The sequence below is a fragment of the Bombus huntii genome, chromosome 7 (assembly GCF_024542735.1).
Source record: "Bombus huntii isolate Logan2020A chromosome 7, iyBomHunt1.1, whole genome shotgun sequence".
Taxonomy (NCBI): domain Eukaryota; kingdom Metazoa; phylum Arthropoda; class Insecta; order Hymenoptera; family Apidae; genus Bombus; species Bombus huntii.
Genome location: NC_066244.1, coordinates 5,148,996 through 5,173,949, shown reverse-complemented (window position 1 = coordinate 5,173,949; position 24,954 = coordinate 5,148,996). Strand labels below are relative to the sequence as shown.

Below are 24,954 nucleotides of genomic sequence, written 5' to 3'. Positions count from 1 at the left end.
TTCCTGCAGAAGATAAAGAATCAAGCATAGCGTTTCATTTGGTGAACAATAATTCAAGTTTCAATAATTTACTATTTCAAATAATTATTGTACTTTATTATTGAACAATGGGTTTGTGTACATGTATATGTACATTTACATATATATACGTAAAACCTGATATACATACATGTATACACATGTAAATACATATGTATGTATATATACATTTTGGTGTGCTGTATTTATGGAGGTACATTGTAATGATATTAATACTGCAGCTACTGGCATCTTTAGATTGTTATCCTTTCAATGATTTTACTAAGTTTATCATACATCATCATACAATGTAAGTTACATATTAAATTTCCAAAATCTAAAGTTATTTAGTATCTCCTGCTCTTTACAATACAGCCAGTGTACATTTATTCAACCGTCCTAAAAAAAGAAAAATAAATATTAAAATTATATCACGAGTTTTTAAGAGTAAAAAATAAAAAATATGAAAGTTAATTCGTTAAAAGTAAAAATACAATAGTTAAGGACACAAAAGGTAAGACAAAAACAACATTTACATTCTAGTACTTTTCACTATGTACAGTTTGCTATAGTATATTTCAAACAATTTTTTAATTATTATTTGTGAATCTATATATTCGATAAAATTATTAGTATAAAAAATGAATGTGAATTAAATCACACATTTTAAATAAAATACCTATTGATGATTTAAAATTTTCGTTGGAAACTGCTAAGAACTGAAAAGAATACGATCGTTACCAAGACAAATATAAGATATGTTTTGATATATTAGCCCTCACTAAAATAAAGTACACCCAAAAATATATCAATTTGAACCGATTTTTTCAAATTTTACTTTATTGATAACTAGAACAGATAACTTTCTTCCGATGAAAAATTTTCATAAATTTAAAATTACGATATTGCGAATTGAAACAAATCTTTTTAATGCAATTTATAATTTAAAAGTAGATAATATTATTTTTTAACTATTTTCTATTTCATTAAGCAGAACGATATATTTTTATACAAACTGAAAATTCACTGCATGTTTTCTGAAAAATATTCTTCACTTTCGTGAAAATATTGAAATATATTATTAATACACAACATAATATTAATACACAAAACGTTATTAACAAAGCCAAATACATAAATGTTAATTAGACTAACTATTTTCTTTTGTTTAATAAGCTTTGTTAAAATGGGCACATATAATGTAATAAATTTGTATTTTTGCAAAGTGCAAGCGAAATAAATTAGCAATTGATATCAATGGACTGCATACAATAAATGCAGAAATTACATAATAGATTCATAACTATCTGTATCACTACGTATAGTACATGCATCATCATCTCGGGGAACTTCTATATCTACGTACACAATACGAAGTGTATTCGTAAATCCTGGGCCTTGTTTCAAACCAGTAACTATTACAACTGAATCTCCAGATTTAATGAAACCGCGGCCTTTGCCGAATTTCAAACCACACTGGACGCGTACATCAACGTCTTTCACCCAATCAGCTAATGGCGCCTCTACGCATAAATAAAAAAAGTGAAATGATTATTATAGCATAATTATATACAAAGTTTTCATATTTAAATTATATTTATACTCTTATTAGAAAAGTTTTATTCTACATTACTTAGTAAACGTCATTTAGTTGGATTATTTAGTATATTTCTTTTGAATAAAAAAATTCAAGTTTAATAATAACGTTAACCATAGGAATTCAATATATTCATCACTTCTTCATTAATTCCTTTTCTTAACAATTTATTTATGTAAAATATATCTAGTTAGCAATCTTAATTCAATCTCAAAGCCTGTAATATACTATTTTCTGGTTAGTACCTTCATAATAAACGGGCAAAATGCCACGATAAAGATGTGCTTGTCGTGCAACTTGATGGAATCTAGTTACTGCTATAATTGGACAACGTGGTCTGTATTTTGCAACTATGTGCGCTGAACGGCCGGTAGTTGTGATTACTATAATAGCACTAGCTGCACATTTTACGGATACTTCTACAGCAGCGATTCCAATAGCATGAGTAGCATCAATTGGTGGTAATGCTTTGCGAGTAAGATCTTGGAAAATTTGTGTCTGCCAAATTACAGCCTCCGCTTCTTTACAGATGTTAGCCATTGTGCGCACACACTCCAGTGGGTAATCTCCTTTGGCAGTTTCACCTATTGAAACAATAAATAATTACATATTTATGTAAATACTAATAAATACAAATTTAGTAGATTAATTAAGAAGTTATATATAGATGATAATCGCTTATTACGAATTAATAATATAGTAACTAAATAATTTATACCTGATAACATGACACAATCTGCACCATCAAGTATAGCATTAGCTACATCCGATGTTTCAGCTCTAGTTGCACGTGGTTTCTTCACCATAGACTCAAGCATTTGCGTAGCACAAATTACTGGTTTCCCAACTTTATTACATCTACTGATCATACATTTTTGTGCTAAGAATACTTTTTCTGGCGGTATTTCAATACCAAGATCACCACGTGCTACCATAATACCATCAGAAGCGTCGATAATTTCATCAAGATTTGTCATTCCTTGCTGATTTTCAATTTTGGATATTATTTTAATGTTCTTTCCCTTTTCACCAAGAATTGCGCGAATTTCTGATAAAGCTTTAGCATCTCTTATAAATGACGCAAAGATCATATCAACGTCTTGTTCAACACCAAATTGCAAATCAGATTTATCTTTTTCAGAAACAGCTGGCAAATCTACTGGTGATCCAGGTAGATTGACACCTTTGCGAGAACCTAACATTCCACCATTTTCAACAGTAGTTACAATCACATCAGGATCTAAAATATTCAATACACTTTAATTAAATTGAAATCAACTAAATTGTATATTTTTTAAACATAGAAAAGGAAAGAAGAATATACGTAGAGAAATGACACGTACTGACTGCAGTAACTATGAGGGAAATCAAACCATCGTCAACGTAAACACGACTTCCAACTTTCAATACTTTAGAAATATTCTCGTAATCTACGTAAACAAGATTTGCATTGCCTTTTTCCATGTATGCCTTATCGGTAGATAATTTAAACGTTTGGTCCTTAAGTAATTCGACTTCAGCAGATCCACCCTGAGAAAGTAATAAACAATTAGGTATTATATGTTAATTTTATGTCTTACACGATATAGGATGCGTGAAAAATCCTATCACACTACATATTTTCATTAAAAAATTTCTCGACGAGGATATTGTAAATAGACAGAATATTTTTATATATTTAAACTTTTTATTTTCATAATTTGTGTGTGATTGTGTGGTAGTGGCTCTGAAAGATCTTGAAAGATCTTGAAATACTTTAAATTACTGTATTATGATCCAATATACGAACAAATAAATGAGTTACGTACGCCTTCCAAAAGTCCAGTACGGATTTCAGGACCTTTTGTATCGAGAGCAATCGCTACAGGAACGTTAATGCCTGATCGACTGGATAAGTTCTTCTGCGCTTTTCGTACGTTGCTAATAGTCTCAGCGTGGTATTCATGAGAGCCATGAGAAAAATTTAATCGAGCGATATTCATGCCCGTTTCAATCATCTTTTCGAGAGTTTCGACGGATCTTGAAGCCGGTCCGATCGTGCAAATAATTCCCGAAAGACGGACGAACGATGCATGGCTGTCGATGTCCAAGGCACACATATGATCTAAATGGCTTTGAGCGTACAAAACTTGCGTGTTCGGCTTTCCAGCCATCTGTGAAGATACATAACGATTAAATTTAATTCTGTTTTCATAAGAAATATTTCAAGATTATTAAAAACAATTCAAACATTTAATAGTTTAAAGCATCGCTAGACTCTGCGTAACATTTAACTATAAAAGTAGTTACTACGTAAAAAATTGTCTAAAAAAGCACTGCATACTTGTTTCTTAATTAGCAAATAAAATCTAATATGTGCAAGTAAATGCAATTACTATCATAATATTATATAAGCTGTAAAGGTGCTCATAAGGCGTAATTCGTTTATATGGAATTGTGTTTTTAAAGCGTGGTTAAGACGTAAAGGGAATGTCTTGTAACCCCCACACAAGAGTCTATAAACTACTACATCTTATTATTATTATAATATCGATGAATTTAAATTTAAAGTGGTGTTTACATAAAACTGTGCAAACAAAATTATTATTATATAATACCAGGGAAATTCGTTTAACTATTAACATAAAGATTTGTTTAAAATGGCAAAGCAAACAATAGACATCCTTCATAAAATTTAGGTTGATTATAACTACAAGCCTCCATTCTATTGAGGTATGCATAACATGAGATTAAAGTATCGTAACTACTTATGTACATATATATACATACAGGATGTTCCATTTGAAGTTTCAAATAAAACTTACGCTGTTTCGGGAGAAAAGGAGAGAAGAGGATCTTACGGTGGTCGCAAATCTCCTTTAGTTGCACGCGCTTCCCTAATTTCAAGGTGACCTTCGCTTTTTGTACGAAACCATATGTTTTTATTTAGGTAGGCGTATATCCCGTTTCGTAGCGAACTTATCGACCTATAATGTTGCTGTTCCAAAGTTATTGAACGTTATTTATTGTCATTCCAAATTTGCCTTCGTTGGACGTCCCCAAGATTTGATTTACCGGAGTAGTGCATCCATTAGGATGTAAACATGAATCGAAATCACACTAATGATGCGATTTATCATTATTTTTATTTTTTCCTTCTTATTCTTATCTATAATCTGCTGCTAGGCAGATCTTCTCAGTTTCTGTTACAGTTGCTTCGAAGGAATCAGTGTTATTGCAAATAGTATTACGTGTGCTTCCTTTCAGTAACCATCTGCTTTACTATAGTGCATTATACGCTTAATGAAATTGTCGGTCTGCTTGTGAGTTTACGAGAATGCGAGGAAGTTAGAAGAATTAGAGAAGAATTTGAGAAGAGTCGAGCTATCATTTGGGGATAGAGTAAATAATTGTATCGACGTCCAAAATTATTCTTTTGAATACAGGAGATAGGAAAATAGTAAATTTTAAATGACAGTAAATGATTTTGGATGACTTTAGAATACCAACACGTTATGGGTCGATGAATTTGCCTACCTAAATAAAAACATACAATACTGCATAAAAAAAAACAAAGGTCACCTTGAAATTATGGAAGTGCATCCATCTAGATTTGTGGCCATGATAAGATCCCCTCCCTTTCTCGAAACAGGGTAAGTTTTATTTGGAACATTTTTTAAAGCGACCTATGGCTTGGGAAACAATTACGTACGAAACATTAAATAGAGCATATATTATAAAACCGGTATAAACCGTATATCGTACGTAGATGAACTAAGCTTGCATACATTTGAATAATTATTTAGCTTAAAATTAACTTAAAATATATTATAATATAAATCATAATTAATTTGTTTTAAAGGAGTAAAAAATGAATATGATACTCATCTAAACAAAGAATTTTTAACCATATACTAGATACAAGTTAAAAAATAAATTAGAAGATTCTAAAATTTGTCAATTACTGAAAATAACAAATATTTCTAAATATTTTGTTTCCATAATGTGTATATTCTCGTCAGTTGTGAAGAGCATACTACGTTTTGATACTTTTTTGAACACTTCTACCTGAGGCTTGCCGTTTAGAGTTATAGATAACTCGACAGACAAACGTCCATCATTGTCGGTAAGATGGTTGTCGATGATCACAACCTAACCCATGCTTAGCATATATTATTTTAAATTAAACTCATTCATTAAAAAACGTGTATTTACTAAGGAAATTTATTTTGCTTTAAATTTATGATGCTTTTATTCTTCGAGAGAAGTCGCTCAAAGAATGCAACGAATCCAAATTAAAGCTAATACACGTATAATACAAAAATCATAGGAATTGGTTATCTAGAACTATTAGGTACGTATACAATGATAATAATGATTCATCTTGTGATTATTTCAAATTATTTGTTGCTTTAGTTATAACATAATTTCACGTTAAACAAATAAATAGGAATGCTATTAATTGGTCTTTGTTAATTGGTAAACAGCTAATACTAGTCATAAAAAAAAACGCTAATTTATTTTGTTAGTATCTACGAAGTGCACAAGGAAAAACAAGCATTCTGGTGGCCTTCAAGTTTAAATAGATCCTGTTAAAATGTACTTATGCTAAAATATTGCCTTAGGATGCTTAGTTGGAGAAAAATATCAATTTCATCGAGCATCAAACTTCCTTTTACATTTATCTTAATCGAGGAAAAACTTTCTGTTAATTATCTTGACCTTCATAGTCTTTTATATGATACAGACCGTGTTAAGGACAAGATTGCTTACAATTTATTAGGAAATTACATTTTGTTGTAAGCTCAGTAAGTTAATTTCATCATATTTCTAACTGTATTGTATTTTTCAATACATTTCAGGTCTGAATATTTACGAACACTTACTGAAATTGCACATACGTCAATAATAGAAAATATTTTTTTAAACCCTTTAGTTTGAATGAATAATTTGTCATTGATATTTATTGCATGCTAATTAGTATAGATGTTGAGATTAATCGAAATAAAAAATGCGAATGTTGATCTAGTAATAAGATTCATTCAAAGGTCATGCATCTACGTTATTACTTGGCACTGAAAATAACATGGTTATAAGATAAACGTTTTAAAAATGCTCTTAAAGAAGAGTAAAGTTCTCTTGACATGCATCTATTAGTTTGTCACGTCGTGCATATAATCCTTCGCGACAAAAAGATAGCGCGCTATATAAATATAAATATTTGTAACTTTCGAAAAACATTACTTTTTGCCTTTTATACCGTTTAATAAGAATAGTGTATTATTTCGATATGTTTGAATACGTATATTACAAGAAAATTTTATTTTACAATACGTATTGAAAAATAACGAAAAATCGAATGCCTAAATGCCTAATATGTATAGAAAAATATTATTTCGTAGCTCAAACGTTTGCTTTTATAAGCAATTAAACGTCATTAAACGTCATACATTGGCAAATATTTAAATCATCTTTTAACAAACTTTCGGCTTAATATCCAGTTTCGCTCGATGCATTTTTTAAATTTCTCAACGCCGTGAAATTATCTTTCCTTGTCATGTACTGATCTTTCGTAGAGGCTCAACTTAGACCACGAATATGTACGATCGTGACTTAGATGGGCCACTTTAGAACCGTAGCTGAACCATAGAACGGTGGTTGGACTATGTTCGGACAGAACGACACGCCGACCACTCGTGACCATTCGCAGAACACGCGCGAATCACTCGTCTCTATTCTACCGTGTTTTGTACTTGCATGGTTGCGAGTAGTAGCGAATAGCCGCGAGTGGTCGCAAGTGGTCGGCGTGTCGCTCTGTCCGAACGTAATCCAACCACCGTTCTGTCCAGCTGTGATTCTAAAGTGGCCCATCTCAGTCAAGTCCTAGTGCGATCACCATCGAACATTTTCATTCTAAAACTTGGATAATTTGCTGTCTGAAGTATTCTTTTGACTTTGCTTTGCGAATACTTGTATTATTCTATTGGAAAATAAAGTTTGTGCTCGGAATTATTACAATGTATTTCTTCAATTGTTCGTCTATTAAAGTAATACAATTTGAGCTCTTCATCTTTCCACTTGTAAATTTAATCTCAGTGTTTCCATAGTACCCAACGCCAGCCCACACCGTTACTCTTCTACCACCTTCTAGTCGGCAAGTTAATATCTATGTTCTATCAGTTTTTTTGACTAAAAATAACTCTTCGCCATTTTTCTCTCTCAAAAGCATATATCTTTTAGGAAATTGTAAACGTGCTTCTTTACGTTGCCTCGTTAGTGGTGGTGATCAATTTTTGACGTTTTACGTATTTACGTTCTTTTCTAATACATCGTACATTACGCACATTAGCGTTTACACCAACGTCTGCAACAATTTCTCTTGCAATAGCAGTAGAATTTGATGCACTTGTTAAAGTCGCACGTCGTTGACGATCGGCTTTTAATTTTGGACGACCTGTGCTTTTTCTCTTTCCATACTCCTTTGCATTTCTTAAAACATTGTATACAACTTTCCGACTACGATTTAATTGTTTCGCAATTTTAGAAATAGAACAGTTTTCTTCGCGTAAATTATGAATTGCTGCTACTTCACCATCACTCAATTTTTTACCACGACCCATTGTTCTTAATTGCACAAAATTTCGATATTGAAACACGCAGTATTAAATATCTTCTCGTATGAGCAGTTTGACGTCTTCGCGCTAACTGAAAAAGGAAAACTTTGAAGCAGCGCTATCATTTTGACGCAGCGATCACCACTAATGTTTACGTTCTCAGTTTTAGTTTAACCCAGTAGGCAAAAACGAAGTGTTTACCGCGAAACGTGTAATTTATCGCTGACCGAAATGATACACAGAGTGTCTCCAATTGAAATGTCAAAACTTTGGGGACCGATAGTTATTTAAGTTTGTTTCACGAAATCTTGTAATTATTTTTTTGTATAGATATGAAGAAAGATTGTGAAATTTTTCCAGTTTCATTGTTGAAACATTACAATATAGAAGATGTATTCAATTTTCAATTACATCTATGGAGTCTTTAGAACCATCAATATACAGAATCGTGTCTTTCGTGGACATAATATTAGGTTGTACACAAGAAAAATGAAAGTCACAGTAAACTTCAAGCATTATTTATTCAAGTATTATAGTTTAGTATAATAAATGACTATTATCACACAGTACTCTCCCAACATGGTCTTTTTTCCAAACTTACATTATATTACTGCTACACACTGACTATTTACTTACTTGTATTACATACTGTGGTAATTAATATTTACTTAGAGACATTTATTCTTATCGATTTGAATTACCTTGAAACATGCTGTCATCATTCCGAACAACCTTCCCTTGTACATGTTACCGTCGCGATCACTCGATCTTATGTTCTCAGATATACAGGCAAGAACACTTTTATCACAATGTACACACTTTTAATATTACGTATTTGTTAAGATCTTTATTTAAATTAAGGCTAATTAGCGAGAAATAAATACATTTATAATACGATTTATAATTACTAAATGTATCGCTACGTATCGTAATTGATATTATGTAACCGGAAAATATTTCTACCACTATATCGAAAAATGCAGTTATTCGATTAGCAAAATTATACCGGCGACGAAATAAAAGTTCTACGATATAATGGTAATTTTGTTCACAAGTTCCGTACGTCTTGTCTGCCTGTTCGTCACGTACATACTAATAGTAATTAGAGTCAGCACTCAACCTAAGTATCATCGTTCAAATATGTATAAATGTATCCCATAGCCAACCTAGCGATAATCCATGGACGATCTTTACTTTGCGACTTATACATGAAAGTATGTTTGTCGATATATTGTATATATAATACTAAATGGTAGTAATCGAATTTACGATTACACTTACAAAATCAATGACATAAAATTAAGTCATAACAGCGTTACCGACCGCCTCGCGCTGATCGAATATTAATCTAATCCAATTTACATATAACCTATTGATTTATCCTTCTTTATTTTCATAATAAAGATGATTAGCATCAATGAGTTGAGTTTACATACAAATAATTAATTGAAGTTCTTTGCGAATATATATACGTATATAGGGAAAAGTTGTTCAGAATGATGACCTTGACTACGTATTTCAAGCTCATCAAGATCGAGGAGGCGTGCCTCTTTGTAAATAATTATCCATAGATATGTAGATAGGTACTGTAGATAAGGTTAAAAATCGATTTTACATTCATTTTCGTTAAAGTGACGATACCGATATGAATGCGAATACAACGAAGCTATAAATCGAGCATTAGTTTACAAACGAAGAAAAAGAAGCAGAAAAGTGAGTTAAAGAAAATTGTCGATTTTTTGAAATGATATTATATTATCATCGAAAATGAGCGTTATGCGTTTCAAATTTTAGCTCTCTAGCTGATTGAGAAGTGGTTGAAATTTCGCTTAAAAAGTTCCATCCATACAGATCAGCATAGAAGCAAACCAAAATAATTGCATTATTCAGCACAGAACACTTAACATATTCGCTATTACTAAAATATAGCTATTTCTCGCCAGAATACCTTTTATCAGAGATATCTTTAGTTTAACTAATAACATTTGCTTTCGCTTCATTTCTTACGATTTTGTTTGCCTCTCTACATATTTTCGTTAAAATGCGTGAACTAAAAAATTTAACAACTGCGTCAGTAGTTATTATTGAGAGGCTACTTATCAGCTATGTAAATTTTAAATACGCAACGTATGTGCCAATAGCAGTAAATGTGATAATATATTCGCTAAAACTTGTAATATACATTTAGTATAAGTATATATTCTGTTACAAATCTTGTATATATAGTACCAGAAACAGATTAACTCAGTAACAATGAGCATAAAGTCCGATAACGTCTTTTGAGAAACATTTGTTGTTATTCGGACAATTAGAATCAGACTTGGATATGATTTGTAGGAAACTAAAAGGTTATAAAGAGAGTATTTTGGTTTAAAAAAGGACACTATCAAGTTGTTGAAAGTTATATGACATAGAAATTAGTAAACACATAAATAGTACACTTAGATGTTTAATTTTCTACATATCTTGAATTTATCGATTTAATGATAATAAAACAATATTATCCATATTACTGGAATTTGTTACAAATTCAATGAGCTTCTAAAGTTTTGTAATATAGCTTATAGAAACATAAATTAACATGCTTAAAAAAATGAAGAACGTTCAAAGTCAATTTCTAACGAATACATTAGGCAATATACTATGTGAAAAAATGGAAACATTAAAATTCATACTGCGAAGAACACACATAGCACAGGTCAGATACAAGTCATGCAAAAACTAAGTTCACTCTAGATACTTATCACGTTTATTCGATAATTATTTACCTTCGATTATTATTAAGATATTATAAAACAAGCGAAACAAATTAAATAAAAAGAAAAACATCGCAGAAAATATAAAATGTCATCGAATCATTGCATTGAGATAAATTTGAAGACAAAAATGTTTGCTAACATTACATTATCTTTCACGATCGTGATATTCGACAAGAATTACGCATAACTCTTTGTCTATGAATAATATCTACAATAGCATTTTTTCACTTCCTAAGCAGTTTAAACTTTTGAAATATGAAAATTTTTGCCGATTGACGTAGGCGCTAACTTTCGTAAATTAGAAATTCTAATTACAAAGTTTGTGCCAAATAGTGACTTTTAAATCTAAAAGTGACCTTTACATTTTAAAAGTTGAAATCAAGCGAAAGGATCGCATGCAAAAAAGTAAACACAATACAAATATATTATTTATAATTTGTTACACTCGACAACGGTGTATTTAGCTACGATCAAATTCGATAACAATTTTTAATCGTATCGGACACTGCGGTAAAACTTCGTTTATATGAATCTATTGAAAAGCAAGTTCGTTCGTAGAACATTATCTGTGATTCTTCGTTCAGTGAATAGGAGTTCGTGTTTATATAAGAGAATTCCACGAAACATTTACTCTTAAACACATAATAATATTGCGAGCTTGTAGCAACTGCGAAGCGTAAGGGTGTGTTACATAACATTTCATTCATATAAACAGAGTTTCACATATTCGCGACATTCAGCGTAATTCGTGTAATGGCCTAAGCTAACGAAATAATAATATACGTGCGACAGAAAATCGAAGTTAAAAAAAAAAAAAAGGAAACTGTGGCAACACATAAAGTAAAATCACTGCAAAACAGTTGTCCACAATAATACCTTATCGTAGATGGTAACCCAGACCATTTTGGTAGGCTGCGCAAATAAAGAGGACACAGGAATTAGTTGCAATACTGGCTCGATGACAGCGAGCCTACGTCTGACTGCATTCGTTGATGTACAAGGTATAAACTGCTTATCGCTTAAGCAACGGAAGTTTCGGAACACACGGAAGTATATAGAGGAATCGAAAACGTCCAATGGACGTCTTAGACGATGGCGGTACCAGTGCACACAGCAAGTGCGGCAAAATTCAAATGACGGCATTCTAATTCATTTATTCAAAAGAATTATAATTTCCACACCAACTGCGTTCTTTCATTTCATTAATGATATAAAAAGTATCAAAAATTAGTTCAATAAAGTAAAAGTCGTAAAGATAAAGAAAATGTCTGTGAATTTGTCTTACGATATCTTTTTCTATGTCTCGTAGATTTAGATAGCTTGCCTTAGTTACGTGAAACACATTATACGTATGTATAACGACAATTTTATATCAAGCTGATCCTTCGTACAATTTTAAGTAGTCTCCTTGTATATTTAATTTACTATTAGATTATACAGGAAATCGAAATTATATTCAAATAAATAAAGTATACGATGCATGTGTTGTTCTTCTAAGCAAATGTTGTCAAAATTGTATCTAAAAAATTGAAGTAATAACTCGGTATTAAGCTTCACACAGCCTATTGTATGGAATACAGAAAACACGCATCAAACGAAGCAATTTGCGATTCACGCAATGTTCAGATAATACATAAACATCATTAACCTAATAATTATCGATCATAGTTAAGAAATGTTTGTATTTCTTCTATGATTCGTTTATATCTTATCGATATCTTCATTTACAATATCAAATAAAAGAATTGATACTAATATACAATTAATCAAGCAATCAATTAATAATGAATTAATCAATACAAATTAATAAAAATAAAAGGTGAACAATCAAATAAAAATATTGGCTTTTACGGAATACACATGTATGTATATCATCCGTCTGCACTCGCCGCCATCGTCTGAAAATATCTGGGGTCTTTAATTAACTGAATTATACGATTCTTTGACAATTACGAACTTAAGAAATAAAAACAACATAATATGTTTGATAACAAAATACGTGTATATGCACGTATATATTTTTTGTTTCATTTTTACTGTCACATTTCTATGAAATATTATATGTTCATTAAACAAACATTTTTCAAGTTAACGTAATCTAGTTTTCAACAAAAGTAAATCCTCACTTTGTTCGAACGAAACAATAAATGCAGCAATAAATTAAACTTAACAGGATAAGATAAACATCGTCGATGCAATATCAAAATTGTCTGATGATCTTGATGAACATTTGTGAATATTACCTACGATGAAATGATTTGAAAAATAACATGTTTTATATAAGTTGACCATCATATGTCCTATACATGTTTACCAACATATAAATTACTCACATCAAATTATGTGCTTCTAAAAATTTCTCAATTTTTATCCGAAACATTTTCCATCAGTTTTAAAGATACTCACAGGAATCGATTTAAGCGAGACATTCTATATTAATGAAATTGTTTAATGAACTTTCGTGATGCGTATCTATTGTATTTTTTAGAATTAATCGAACATATCTATATAACATATCTATAGCAAATTTTGGCAATATAGCATAACACTGGAACTAACTTTTCTCTTTTTTCTTGTTGTACCGTAGCGTTAACTCAATTGTAGTGATATTACTAAGAAAAAAGGTTTCGTGTTACTACGCATCTTGTTCGTCGAAATAATCATCTCGTTTCTTTATGTTCTAAACTACATGTAATCCAAACGATATTATATTTCAATACGCTCCATCGATTTTTACATCTTCTATTCGTTCAAAGGAAAAGTGTTCCCAAACGAAGATGTAACTTGTACCATATTTTATTGTGAGTACTGTACCCTAGGACCTACATACATATATATTTCGGTCACAATCGCATCGAGGAACGAGAATTCGATCTACAGTGCTTTTTTCTTGATATCGAGTGTCCAATTTATAAATTGTTTAGCATATTCAAAGCGTTTCTTTCTTATTTCGTGATTTTAATAACTGTTTCGTTCATTCCTTTTTTTTACTAACTATTAATTATTGATATTTTATTGTAGTTAGAAACAAGTATGTACAGGTAGCAAAACTTATTGACGATGGAGCGTATGCATTTATCTTCTTTATCTTTACTTTTGTGCTTAAGACAGATACAATACCTACTTCAAACTAATAAAATGCTTTCAGATGAAATAAGTTTATAGTAATATAAATAAATATTTCAATTAGAGATTTAGAAATAATATTTCTAACATCACTATTATTTAAATACTCAAAAATGTACAGTAATATAGCGTAAATATATAAATTTATACTATTTCGTACAAAATAAAAATTTATATTCAGTAAATTTCTAATAAATTTCTGAGAAATACGAAAAATTAAGGAGACGCATACTTTTTCGCATTTAATTTCTATTTTCACGAATTTATTACAAAAAACATCGTAGTCTAGATATCAAAAATTCATATTTAATATTAAAATAATTGTGTAAAATACATTAGCAGAGAAATTGTTAACTATTGTATTTACTTCTGTATTTAAATGATATATCTATAAATTCATTGAAATAATTAATTATTGAATATCAGTAATTTTTCCAATAATTATCAGTAAACACATAAGGACATATCTGATTAACAATTATCAACGAAATTAGATTTAACTTCAAAACAGGAGATTAATTACGCGCGATGATAAAATCATCACGCTATAGTGGCGTGTTATAAATCATGTCACACATACAATTTCATAAAGAGCGTGTCATTAAAGTTTCATCAACTAATCTTCAGTTCAACAACTGAAGCAATTGGCGATATAAACTTATTATGGAATCGTATTTCATGACGTAAGCTTCGCTATAACGCAGTGATTTCCAAGTCATACATGCATTATTTTTCCCTTTTTAGACGAAAGAAATCCCAAAACATACTGCATGATAATCTTTACTATAAAAGATTATCGAATATCGCCAGAATATCAATGCTTTTATAATATGATATTTCGACCACAAACATGTATTTTTCAAATTATATGTTCATTCTTTTTTTTTTTTTTTTTAGAATTTAATATATTACAATTTATTCATAGGTCAATAAAATGTCCAATTAAAAAAGTGAATTAATTTCACACACACATACGCATATAATTTTATTATATTATATAACTTTTTCATTACAAAGTGGCATTTGAAATATCATACTGATATGTTTTTTATTATTTGTTCCCCCACTAAACTTTTTTGTATAAGACTAGTAATCTAATCGCTTCACATTTCCTAACAATATTATAAGTAAAATTTCGTTCCTCTCGAGTATAAAAATTATTAAATTCATGAAAAATATAACAATCTTTGTCAATTTCTACCAAAATATGTATACTTCATAACAAAGATACGACGTTAGGTTTTTATTCCAATAATATATACTCATATTATCATTTATGTATAACTTGAATTTTTATTTTATACCACAACCAATTTCGTACCTCTTATAAGCTTAATTTCATATTTGTATTATAATTTATGATATTCCAGATGTAATAACGTTACGTTAAAGAAAAGACATCTTTTTTATATATATGAAAATGTCTTTAAGACATATACTATGTCTTAAAAATTATTTCAACGAAAAAGCTGAGGGATATTTATTTGAAATATAAATTTAATTTTCATACTATTTTTTAATATATACTTCATTTAAGATTCATACAAGACTTATATATTACCTATGTAACCATAAAATTTAAAAATGCAAAATTGAATCAAAGTACATATGTATATCTAAACAAAAATATATTTTTTATAGAAATTGTGGGTTAATATTTAATTTCATTATTATCTATCTATTATGTCATTATTATTTATCCGTATAAAATTTGTACACTTTAATAACGTAAAGTATTTATGCACAATATAAAATTTAAATATAGTTTAAATATTTTTGTAGTCATATTGTACATATGCAAGGAATGATGAATTTGTACAAACTAAACAACAAATGTTTGATATATTAATCCTTAAAAATGTGTCCAAACTAAAACCATTTGATATATTACTTATCAGAAATGTATTCAAATTAAAATGTCTGATATATTACTCATCGAAAATATAAAAATCATAAAAATATAAAAATACACTTTGTAATTTGTGTATAAGTATATTTTCTATTTTTATTAGTTATTATACAGTTAATTCCAAAAAAACTCTATACACTATTATTACACTTTTATGAATATATAAAAAATTATATAAAATGCTAATATAGTTTAAACAAAAGAAAGAATAGTTAATCTCAAATATATTAACTGAAATTTTAATTATATCAAGAATAAATAAAAAACAATTTTGGAAAATATACGAATATTATAAAGTATAAAAATGATTCAAGATTACTTTCAAATATGGTACTGAATTTTTAGAAAGCAATTTAAAAGAATTTATTGTTTCAAGGTCAAAACGATATTCGTTGTTCTGGCTATATATTTGTTATAAATATCACGTATTCCTGAATAAAATCCATGTGGTAATACATACATACAATGAAAATTAAGTAAAACCCTATTAAATGAAAAGAATAAGTAAAAGTTGGAACTTCTATCGATAGTTACAATGATATAGAAAAAGTTACTTAAAGTATACAAATTCTTAAGGTTATAATCATCAAAGCGACAGCAAAATTTATATCACTTTATGATGCATTACTTTATAAAACTACATAATTTATTTTAACTATTACCTTGCCAAAACTGTTGAAACAAACTCGAATTTAACGAGACAGAAACCAATGATCAGATCAGACGTCTGTAAAAACCAAACTAACACGCCCACAGCTTACAAGAAACTGATGTTTAAGGACACGAAAGGTCGCTGTCGCTAGTCGCTATTTCCTAGTGCGCCCATCTTGTACCTCTAGACTGATTTTCAACGCAAAAGATCATGTGCATTCAAAATGTTCATAAAAGTTCTTATCGATTCATTAACATTATTTAAAATAGCCATATTAATACAGGAAGAAGTATATACAACATGTTTTTATTAATTAAATCATTTATAATATTTTTATTAAAATTGTATACATAATATAAATTATAAACTACTAATATGCTAATACAGTTATACTATATATTAATATGCAATTTGTGAAATTATCGCGGAATTACAAGTAATTTATTTTAATCACATCAAGTAACAACATACAACTCAATTTACGTATTTGTAAAAAAAAATCTATATTGTAATAAAGAATATATGTTTTCAACTTAAATAAGTGGTTTGTATCTTATATTAGTCATGAATTTGATAAATTAAGATATAAAATAATAAATTAATAGAGTACGAATTATAACAGCTTGTCTTATGACAATAATTGTCATATAGGAAATATAGAAATCTCTCTGGTTATACTTTACTTTAGGGTTCGAAAAATTTTTTATTTTTTTATTCGCAATCTTGTGGTTTTCGACGTGTAGAATCTGCGGAATCCATTGGTTCAAAAGTTTAGACTATGTAAAATTGAGCATTTTAAGGGTATTTTACATATTACTTTGACGCCATATTGACTTCTATCTATGCTTCGTCCAATGAGTGGACCGCACAGGAGACATCTGATTGGTTGGCACAGGTGAGCATTCACATGCTCTCTACATACACTTACCTTGTTCAAGAATAGAGTGTTTTTCGATCGTTTCTATCAACAAAGCCAACAAATCGATGTTATAACGGCAGAAACATCACCAAACAAATTCGCACAGGTGATGGTCAAATTCATTATCATGAAACGAGGGAAGTGACCTTTCTCCCACAACTGAATTCGATTCTATTTTTTAGGTATGCTTACATATTTAGGCATTTACGTATCAGTAGCTGTACATACTGTACGTATAAACAGATTTGGACACTCGCTAGGGAAAATCATCCTAATATTGAATCGTGACCACTTGTGAAAAATCAGCATGGAAGACAAGAAGGTATGGTTCTACGCATGCGTGATATACTATGAATGCTCAGATAGAGACAGATACAATCTACTCATCTTTATCTGTCTCGAAGGAATGCGAATACTGATCTTTTATGTTGATTTTTTACGGTTAGACGGTTTACCCTAGCTAGCATCTAGATCTTTCTATATATCGTGCTTCATATGTATCTATGTAAGAATATATGTGTATCATGATGTACATGTAACTATATATATATATATATTTATATAAATGAACCAAATTATAGTTTCGCCTAATTACAAAAATATCTAATACAATTATTAAAATTTCATTACGTAACAGTAAAATTTATAAATTATTTTAACTCCTACTTGAAAATATCTCAAAATTATCTAATTCTTCTTAATTACTTAATATTTCGTTTTTTATGACAAACAATGAAAAAGTATATAAATTATAACGTAAGTACTTACTTTGGTATATATTTGTTATTGAATATGTGCACATTTTCGTATAAATGTTTTTATGTATATAGATATGTATTAAATTTTGACATATATATATTTTAACATATATGTATAAATTTTAATATATATATATATATTAGGACACATTCGAATCCTTAATGCAATAGATGTCACCCTTAGATATACAGCGACTATATATATTTACATACATATTTTGGTTTTATTACATCTGGTCATGATGTCCGATATTTTTTTACTGATTTTCGTGATATTCAAAGAAAAGTCTATCGGTATGCGCTATGGCAAGTAAAATAAGTAAAAAGGTTTCTAGTGACGATTCGCTTTCATTATCTTATAATAAAGGTGTTGGAAGGTAAAGTAAATATTGGTATAGGTTAATATTATAATTTGACATTTTGACAGATATTAATATGAAAAGTGATTGTGATATTAATGCGTAGGTTTTGCAAGCAGTACCTCCATAATCTTTAATTTTTGTTTCATCAATTTGTATTTAGTATAATAGTATTAAGTGTTCATTGATTATATTTAAATTTATTTCAAACTATTTGTGCTTATCATAACATCTATATAATTTAGAAATTGGAAGAATAACAATAGAAATAGTAAAATATAATAATTCTATGGTTATATTTTATAATTTTTTAATATGTATGTTTTTAATTCGTTTTATATTTTTAATATGTTAAAATATACAGTAGTAAACAAACTTACATCATTTCTTTATAGTATATGGATCTGTATTTGCAATATCTTACTCTTTTATATATAATAATACAAACATAAACAAAGCACAAAACACACATTATTATAAATACAAGTAAAAAAGCCTGTTTTACGATAATATTATGTCCAGATAAAAGTATTGGCAAATTCTTAATAATAATATTTGATTTAATGGTTTCGATAATGGAATATGTTAAATGTTAAGCAACTATAATTTAGTATTTTATAGTGTATCTTTTTCTGTTGTGTTCGTAAAAATATAAATTTGCCATACTACTCAAAGTTTAGTTATTAACTTTAATAGCTATACAAGTAATGAAACATTAACGTACCTTTTTAATTAAAAAAGCAGCAAATAAGTATCTCCCTGTAATGGTTTTGAAGAAAAAGCTTAAATTCTAAAAAACAAGTGAAGTTACTAAATACAATTAAGAGTATGGTATATAAAACAGACATATAATAACTTTATTTCTTAAATTATATATTAGTCCAACATTTTTAATTTGATCTTTGAGGCATATCAATCTTTTCATAGTAATTAATTAAGTGTTAACATTGCATTTGTTTTAGTATTTTAATGCATGATATATAAATATTATTTGTCATTATTATTTCGATTAATAGCATTATTGAATATGTATTAGCTAAACATGTATAATTATAAGGTAGTATATTCAATATAAGAAAAGGAGGATATACATATAAACAATATATGAAATTTTACATTTTTATGCAGTATATTATTTATATTATTTATATCTTTTTTGTATTTAATTGTTTCTAATTATTTTGATTGAGTGTGTATTATATGTATATTTCAGAATCACAGGTTTTAAACATTATTCAACATTTAAAATATCTCCCGCTGTCATAGAAGAGAGACAAAAATTTTGGAATGAATTATTTCTTAAATATTCAGAAAGAGTATGTATAATTTCTATTTTTTTTATTACATAGATATTAACTAAAGAGTTTCTTCTTTTCATAATAATAGTAGTAATTATAATATATTTTATTTCAGGAATCTGATGAACCTGAGTTAGATATCTTTACATTAAAACCATGTCGAAAAAAATTCTATGAGGAGGAGAAAACAAAAGTAGAAACGATAAAGCAGCCTATGTGTAAACCATTAAGTGTGGTACAATATTGGGTAAATACAGGTTATCTACCTTATAAAGAACTTTACGTAAATAAAGACAAACAATTGAATATTGAATTGTCTTTGACAAGCGAAGAATGTATAAGTTCGTCGCATCATAAGTCTTCTAGTAGTTCTGTTGATACTGCTGCTTATATTTTATCAAATATGAACACAACTAATAAAGTAGAAACAATGGCTATTGTAGAGGGAGCAAAATATAATTCAATAGGAAGTTTTCAAAAGATACAGGATATCGATATAATACAAAATAAAATATGTGAAGAGAATAACGGAAACAGTAATGAAAATATATTGGAGACTAATGGTAGTGATGAACAGCAATATTCTCCTAAGATTTGTGAAATGTCAAATCATGTGTTATTACAAAAGGATAAGGATGAGGAGGAATATACGACACAAGCACAAAGAAATATATGTGCAGATGTTGCTACAGATATGCTGTCAGGAACAATTAATAGACATGAAAAGCTAATACGTACATTTCATGATAGTATTAATAGAAATTCTTACATTGAACAAAATTTATCAAATACAAAATCACCACATGTCAACCAAACTTACTTGACAGAAGAAAGCTTTAAGTTCGAAGATAGTCCCACAAAAATAGGACATCGGAAGAAATTATATACTGGTAGAGATTCACCTGTTGATCTTATTAGCATGAAAAGTAGTAACAGAAGTACAATATCTAATTCAAATAAAAATTTACATCCTGCATTAGATTTTGAATGTAAGTTACCAAAAAAATGTAAAATTAGTAAGAAAAGAAGAATGAGTTGCTTTTCCACATATAATAAACTAATGAATAATAGCCAATTTAGTACTTCTAATCATAAGAAACGTAAATGGGAGAAAAGTATACAAAAATTCAAAACTATAAATGACAACATTACAAAGAATTCAGTGATAGACCAACATTTAGTAAAAAGTGGCACTGATAAATATGTAAATAGATCTCTATCAGCTAATGTATTTATAAATAAACAATCCGAATTTAATAAATCCGTAAATCGTTTACAAAAAATAAATACAAAAGAACATAAGAAATTAGAAGAATTACAAAGTTTGAATCCAGTAGTTCGTTTAACACGATTATCAAAAGATGATATTGCAAAATATAAAAGATCAAAGAAGATAATAAAAAGTATTAACAATTTAAGTACAATTGAATTATCAAGACTTAGTAATCAACGACGTAGACGATTAAATAAAATGACAAATATGAAACACTTAGTTGTTCGTTTATCACGTTTGTCAGAACACGATATTAAAAAATATAAGAGGCTAAGTAATGTGGCATTAAACCTAAATTCAAAGGTTCGTTTAAAACAATTATCAGAGATCGAAATTCAAAGGTATACAAAATCTATTAACACTATGAACAATTTTAGAAATTTAAATCCAGTAGTTTTATTAAAAAGACTGTCAAACTTTGATATTCAAAAATATAAAAGTGCCAATAATAAAAGTACATTAGGTAGAAGTGATTCATTTTCAAAATTCGCCCAATTACAAAATGGTGATAAGATTAATAACCTTTCACAACTTGATAAATTAATGCGTATGACTTCTATGTTACATGCTGTTGCAGTAACTGAAGACACAGCTAGCGACCAAACTACTGTTTTGCTTTGTAAGTGTGATAATATGTCACTCGGCGACTGTTCTACAGATAATTTATCTATATTTTCAAAAAATAGTTCTCAACCCCATTCTATTTCTGTAAAAACTCGTAATAATCATATGTCACAAATAAAAGAAAAATTTCATGAAAAAGGAGAAGAATTAAATAGCGAAATATGTAATAAAAAAGTAGGTATGACAAAAACGCTTGCTAAAAATAAAATAGAAAGAGAAAATGATAAAAGTCAATTAAAGCTTAGTACCAATAAAAGCAATCTTAAGAATAAGCGTGATTCGAGAAAAAGACAATTTACAAAGCTACATAGTAAAGATAATTCTTTTGAGACTAATTCGGAAACTTCAGATATAAATAAAGATGTACGTCATATAAATGATATAGCATCATCTTTGAACAAATCAGACGTAGTTCTTGAAAGACGTAATGAATGTATGAATAAGAATAAAAAGAAATCACATATCTCGTTTTCCTCTGACGAAGATAATGAATTTATGAAACTTGTACATTGTTCAGAAGATATGCAAAAATTAAAACTAAGACAATATTATAAAGTATTGAATGAAAAATTCAATAGTACAGTAGATAAATTAGAAGAAACAAGGAATAGTATAATAAAATTTACAGTTTCAAGTATGAATTCAACTAGTTTATCAAATAAGTTATTTTCAGATTCTATAATTAAAGATGGTAGGTTTAAAAAAAAACAAGAAAATGTAAGCCCAGTGAAAAATGAGAAGTGTTTGTAACAATGTAATTTATCGGTGGAAGAAGATCGTAATCAAAAGTTATGTAAAACAGGAACTGAAATTGAAAATTTAAGTTATTATCCAAGATGAGTGTTACAGGAAACAAAAGCAAGTCTTTATGTCTTAAAACAAAAATTTTTGATCCTGAACCATTGACCTAATAATTTATTTTGAGATGACAAAGAATAACTTAATAGAAAATAATTTAGTTATTATATTAAAAAAAAATCCTTGGTATATATAACAAAATGTAATGCATTTAACTCGTTGCAGCAAATTATGTGTGCAGAAGTAAATGCTGGTGACGTAGAATAAGATTCAACTAATATGGAATAGATATTATATACAGCATATTCTTGTTATTTTTAGTGCGCATTTTGTTCTTAAATGACAAATACGAAGAAAGGATGACAGAAGAAAAACTTATACAATGTTTTATAAGCGATACAACAACGTATATTAATTTTCTATATTTACAATGTTTATATATGTTATTGTATTTTTTCTCTTTCATCTTGTTCTGTCTCCGTTTACGAGAAAAATGTCTATACATCTATCTTATAGTAATAATGTACATATCTGATATATTTAACCTTCTGCCGCACATTTCTTTCGTAGGCGACACTAAATGCAGTTTCTCGTGACGACCATAGTCGTCATTTGCGGCAATACGTTAACCAGTACTCTCAAATAACGATTCAAGTTTTTGATAGAAAGTAGTAATATGGTTAAATGTAATAGGTTCCAAAGGTTAGATATCTAAGTAAATGTGTAAAAAATGTAGAAAAATTGACAAGGAACTTATTATCGCTGCAACGAAATGTAAAAATATAAAAATTAATATAAGTAGCGTACTTATATAGAAATTAACTCGATCTGAATGAATTAAAAACAGGTAATATTGAAGTATCTTTATTTTAAAATTGCTGGATGATATTTCAGAGACTTGCAGGAGTATTTAAGAATTTTCGGGGCTTCTCAAACATAAAGAACTAAAACAAGCTGCCTGAACTTAAACGACTTAGTATGCAAATGATATACATAACAAAGGTTAAAAAATAGGTTAGACGGAGGGTTAAATGAAGAATTTGTTTGATTCTCTATATTGCATGTTTTACATACATATAAAGCACTATTATATATTTTTTGCTCTTGTATATATATTTTGATTAATTTCTTATTTTCAATTAATTTATTGTTTGCAATTAATCAATGTTTCGTTCCTATGATACTTTATAACAACTTATATTAAAATATAACAATAAACTGTTTTTTTATACATGTTCTGTTCCAGATCCAAAGCTATTACATAGTTTTATTATTATTATTTGTTTGAGTATAGTTTGCTAAGCATCCTGTTTCTTGTACATATGTTCCCTATAATCAAAATTTGCAGAAAGTCTTTCCAATTCTTTTCTTTTCCATACAGTTCAAAGGTGTTTACATTTCAATGTTTTCAACTTTTCCATATTACGTCTTCATTTGCATTGCTTATCTTATATATATTCTGTTAGCAAAAGATTGTCCTCAAACAGCAACAGTTCCATTTGTTTGATTACTTTTTGGTATCCTCTTTTTATAAAAAAGTCATCAATATCGTATACTAGTAAGGAATATAGAGTCGTGCTCAATGAGTCCTCCACGAGTCTGAGACATGCATCTCCTTTATTCTCATTCCACCCGCTGTCTCGACCCTCATCATTGCTTTTTCATATTATTTTTTTTTATCAGCCTTATCATTCGTGAACTCAAGCCCATGTCAAATAACTTTTTCCATAATACTGAGTTCACGACTGAGTCGAATGCTCTTCGAAAATCTATGAATGTTGTCGGTAATTTTCCTTTTTATCTTTTACTTTCACTGTTATCTTGATGTTCAGTACAAACAGGTTTAATACAGACTCGTATAATCTGTCTTCGCTTCAGAACCTGATTAACAAATTCCGAAAGAATTTTAGTTTCCTTATACGAATTAGTGATCCTCCAATTTGTCAACATTTATGTATATATATGTCTTTAGAATTGTAAATATCAGAGTAATACCTCTGCAGCTCTTAGAGTCCAATTGGTTGCCATTCTTCTATAGCAATGTCTGCTCGAATTTACATCATTTTTTATATGTTATTAAATTTTTTTAGTAATTGCATTTCACGTTTAGAAGCAGTTCTTTATAAAACTCTATTTGTATTCTATCTGAATAATATCTAACCTGGATTTTTGGCGCCAACATATTTGGCGGTGTCGATGATTCCTATGGAATTGTCCTATTGGATTCCTCAGTCTTGCTTATCCCTATTTACGTTGCTTGGTTTCTTATAT

General features: G+C 28.8%; 2 protein-coding genes across 7 annotated transcripts; one reads left to right on the top strand and one right to left on the bottom strand.

Moving 5' to 3' along the window:
- Positions 1–67: 67 nt before the first annotated feature.
- Positions 68–16,831, bottom strand: LOC126867480 (pyruvate kinase-like). Of its 2 annotated transcripts, XM_050621953.1 has the most exons (8): positions 16,665–16,831; positions 11,844–11,879; positions 3,424–3,768; positions 2,959–3,145; positions 2,334–2,855; positions 1,861–2,199; positions 1,385–1,541; positions 68–417 (listed from the first exon to the last, which is right to left on the bottom strand). In XM_050621953.1, exons 2-8 carry the CDS (start codon positions 11,868–11,870, stop codon positions 405–407), a joined length of 1,590 nt encoding a protein of 529 aa, XP_050477910.1. In that variant the 5' UTR covers positions 11,871–11,879; positions 16,665–16,831; the 3' UTR covers positions 68–404. The 2 variants fall into 2 exon arrangements, with proteins under 2 accessions (XP_050477910.1, XP_050477911.1); XM_050621954.1 differs by lacking the exon at positions 11,844–11,879 and having other exon boundaries at positions 16,665–16,827.
- Positions 16,832–17,260: 429 nt separating this feature from the next.
- On the top strand, positions 17,261–23,914 carry LOC126867468 (uncharacterized). 5 transcript variants are annotated; one of them, XM_050621937.1, is made up of 4 exons: positions 17,261–17,679; positions 17,774–17,895; positions 19,904–20,006; positions 20,104–23,914. In XM_050621937.1, exon 4 carries the CDS (start codon positions 20,203–20,205, stop codon positions 22,633–22,635), a length of 2,433 nt encoding a protein of 810 aa, XP_050477894.1. In that variant the 5' UTR covers positions 17,261–17,679; positions 17,774–17,895; positions 19,904–20,006; positions 20,104–20,202; the 3' UTR covers positions 22,636–23,914. The 5 variants fall into 5 exon arrangements, with proteins under 5 accessions (XP_050477894.1, XP_050477892.1, XP_050477891.1 ...); XM_050621935.1 differs by having other exon boundaries at positions 17,756–17,895; XM_050621934.1 differs by lacking the exons at positions 17,261–17,679; positions 17,774–17,895 and adding an exon at positions 17,922–18,078.
- Positions 23,915–24,954: the final 1,040 nt, after the last annotated feature.

What these genes read in the sequence shown, in the direction of transcription:
- LOC126867480 (XM_050621953.1), bottom strand. Translation starts at nt 11,870, where the DNA reads ATGGTCTGGGTTACCATCTACGATAAG. An exon ending in GGGTTACCATCTACGATAAG is followed by an intron (nt 3,769 to 11,843) that starts GTATTATTGTGG and finishes GTATCTTCACAG; the next exon opens with ATGGCTGGAAAGCCGAACAC. An exon ending in CCTCATAGTTACTGCAGTCA is followed by an intron (nt 2,856 to 2,958) that starts GTACGTGTCATT and finishes TGAATATTTTAG; the next exon opens with ATCCTGATGTGATTGTAACT.
- LOC126867468 (XM_050621933.1), top strand. Translation starts at nt 18,635, where the DNA reads ATGGCAAGTAAAATAAGTAAAAAGGTTTCTAGTGACGATTCGCTTTCA. An exon ending in TATAATAAAGGTGTTGGAAG is followed by an intron (nt 18,709 to 19,903) that starts GTAAAGTAAATA and finishes TGTATATTTCAG; the next exon opens with AATCACAGGTTTTAAACATT. An exon ending in TTCTTAAATATTCAGAAAGA is followed by an intron (nt 20,007 to 20,103) that starts GTATGTATAATT and finishes ATTTTATTTCAG; the next exon opens with GAATCTGATGAACCTGAGTT.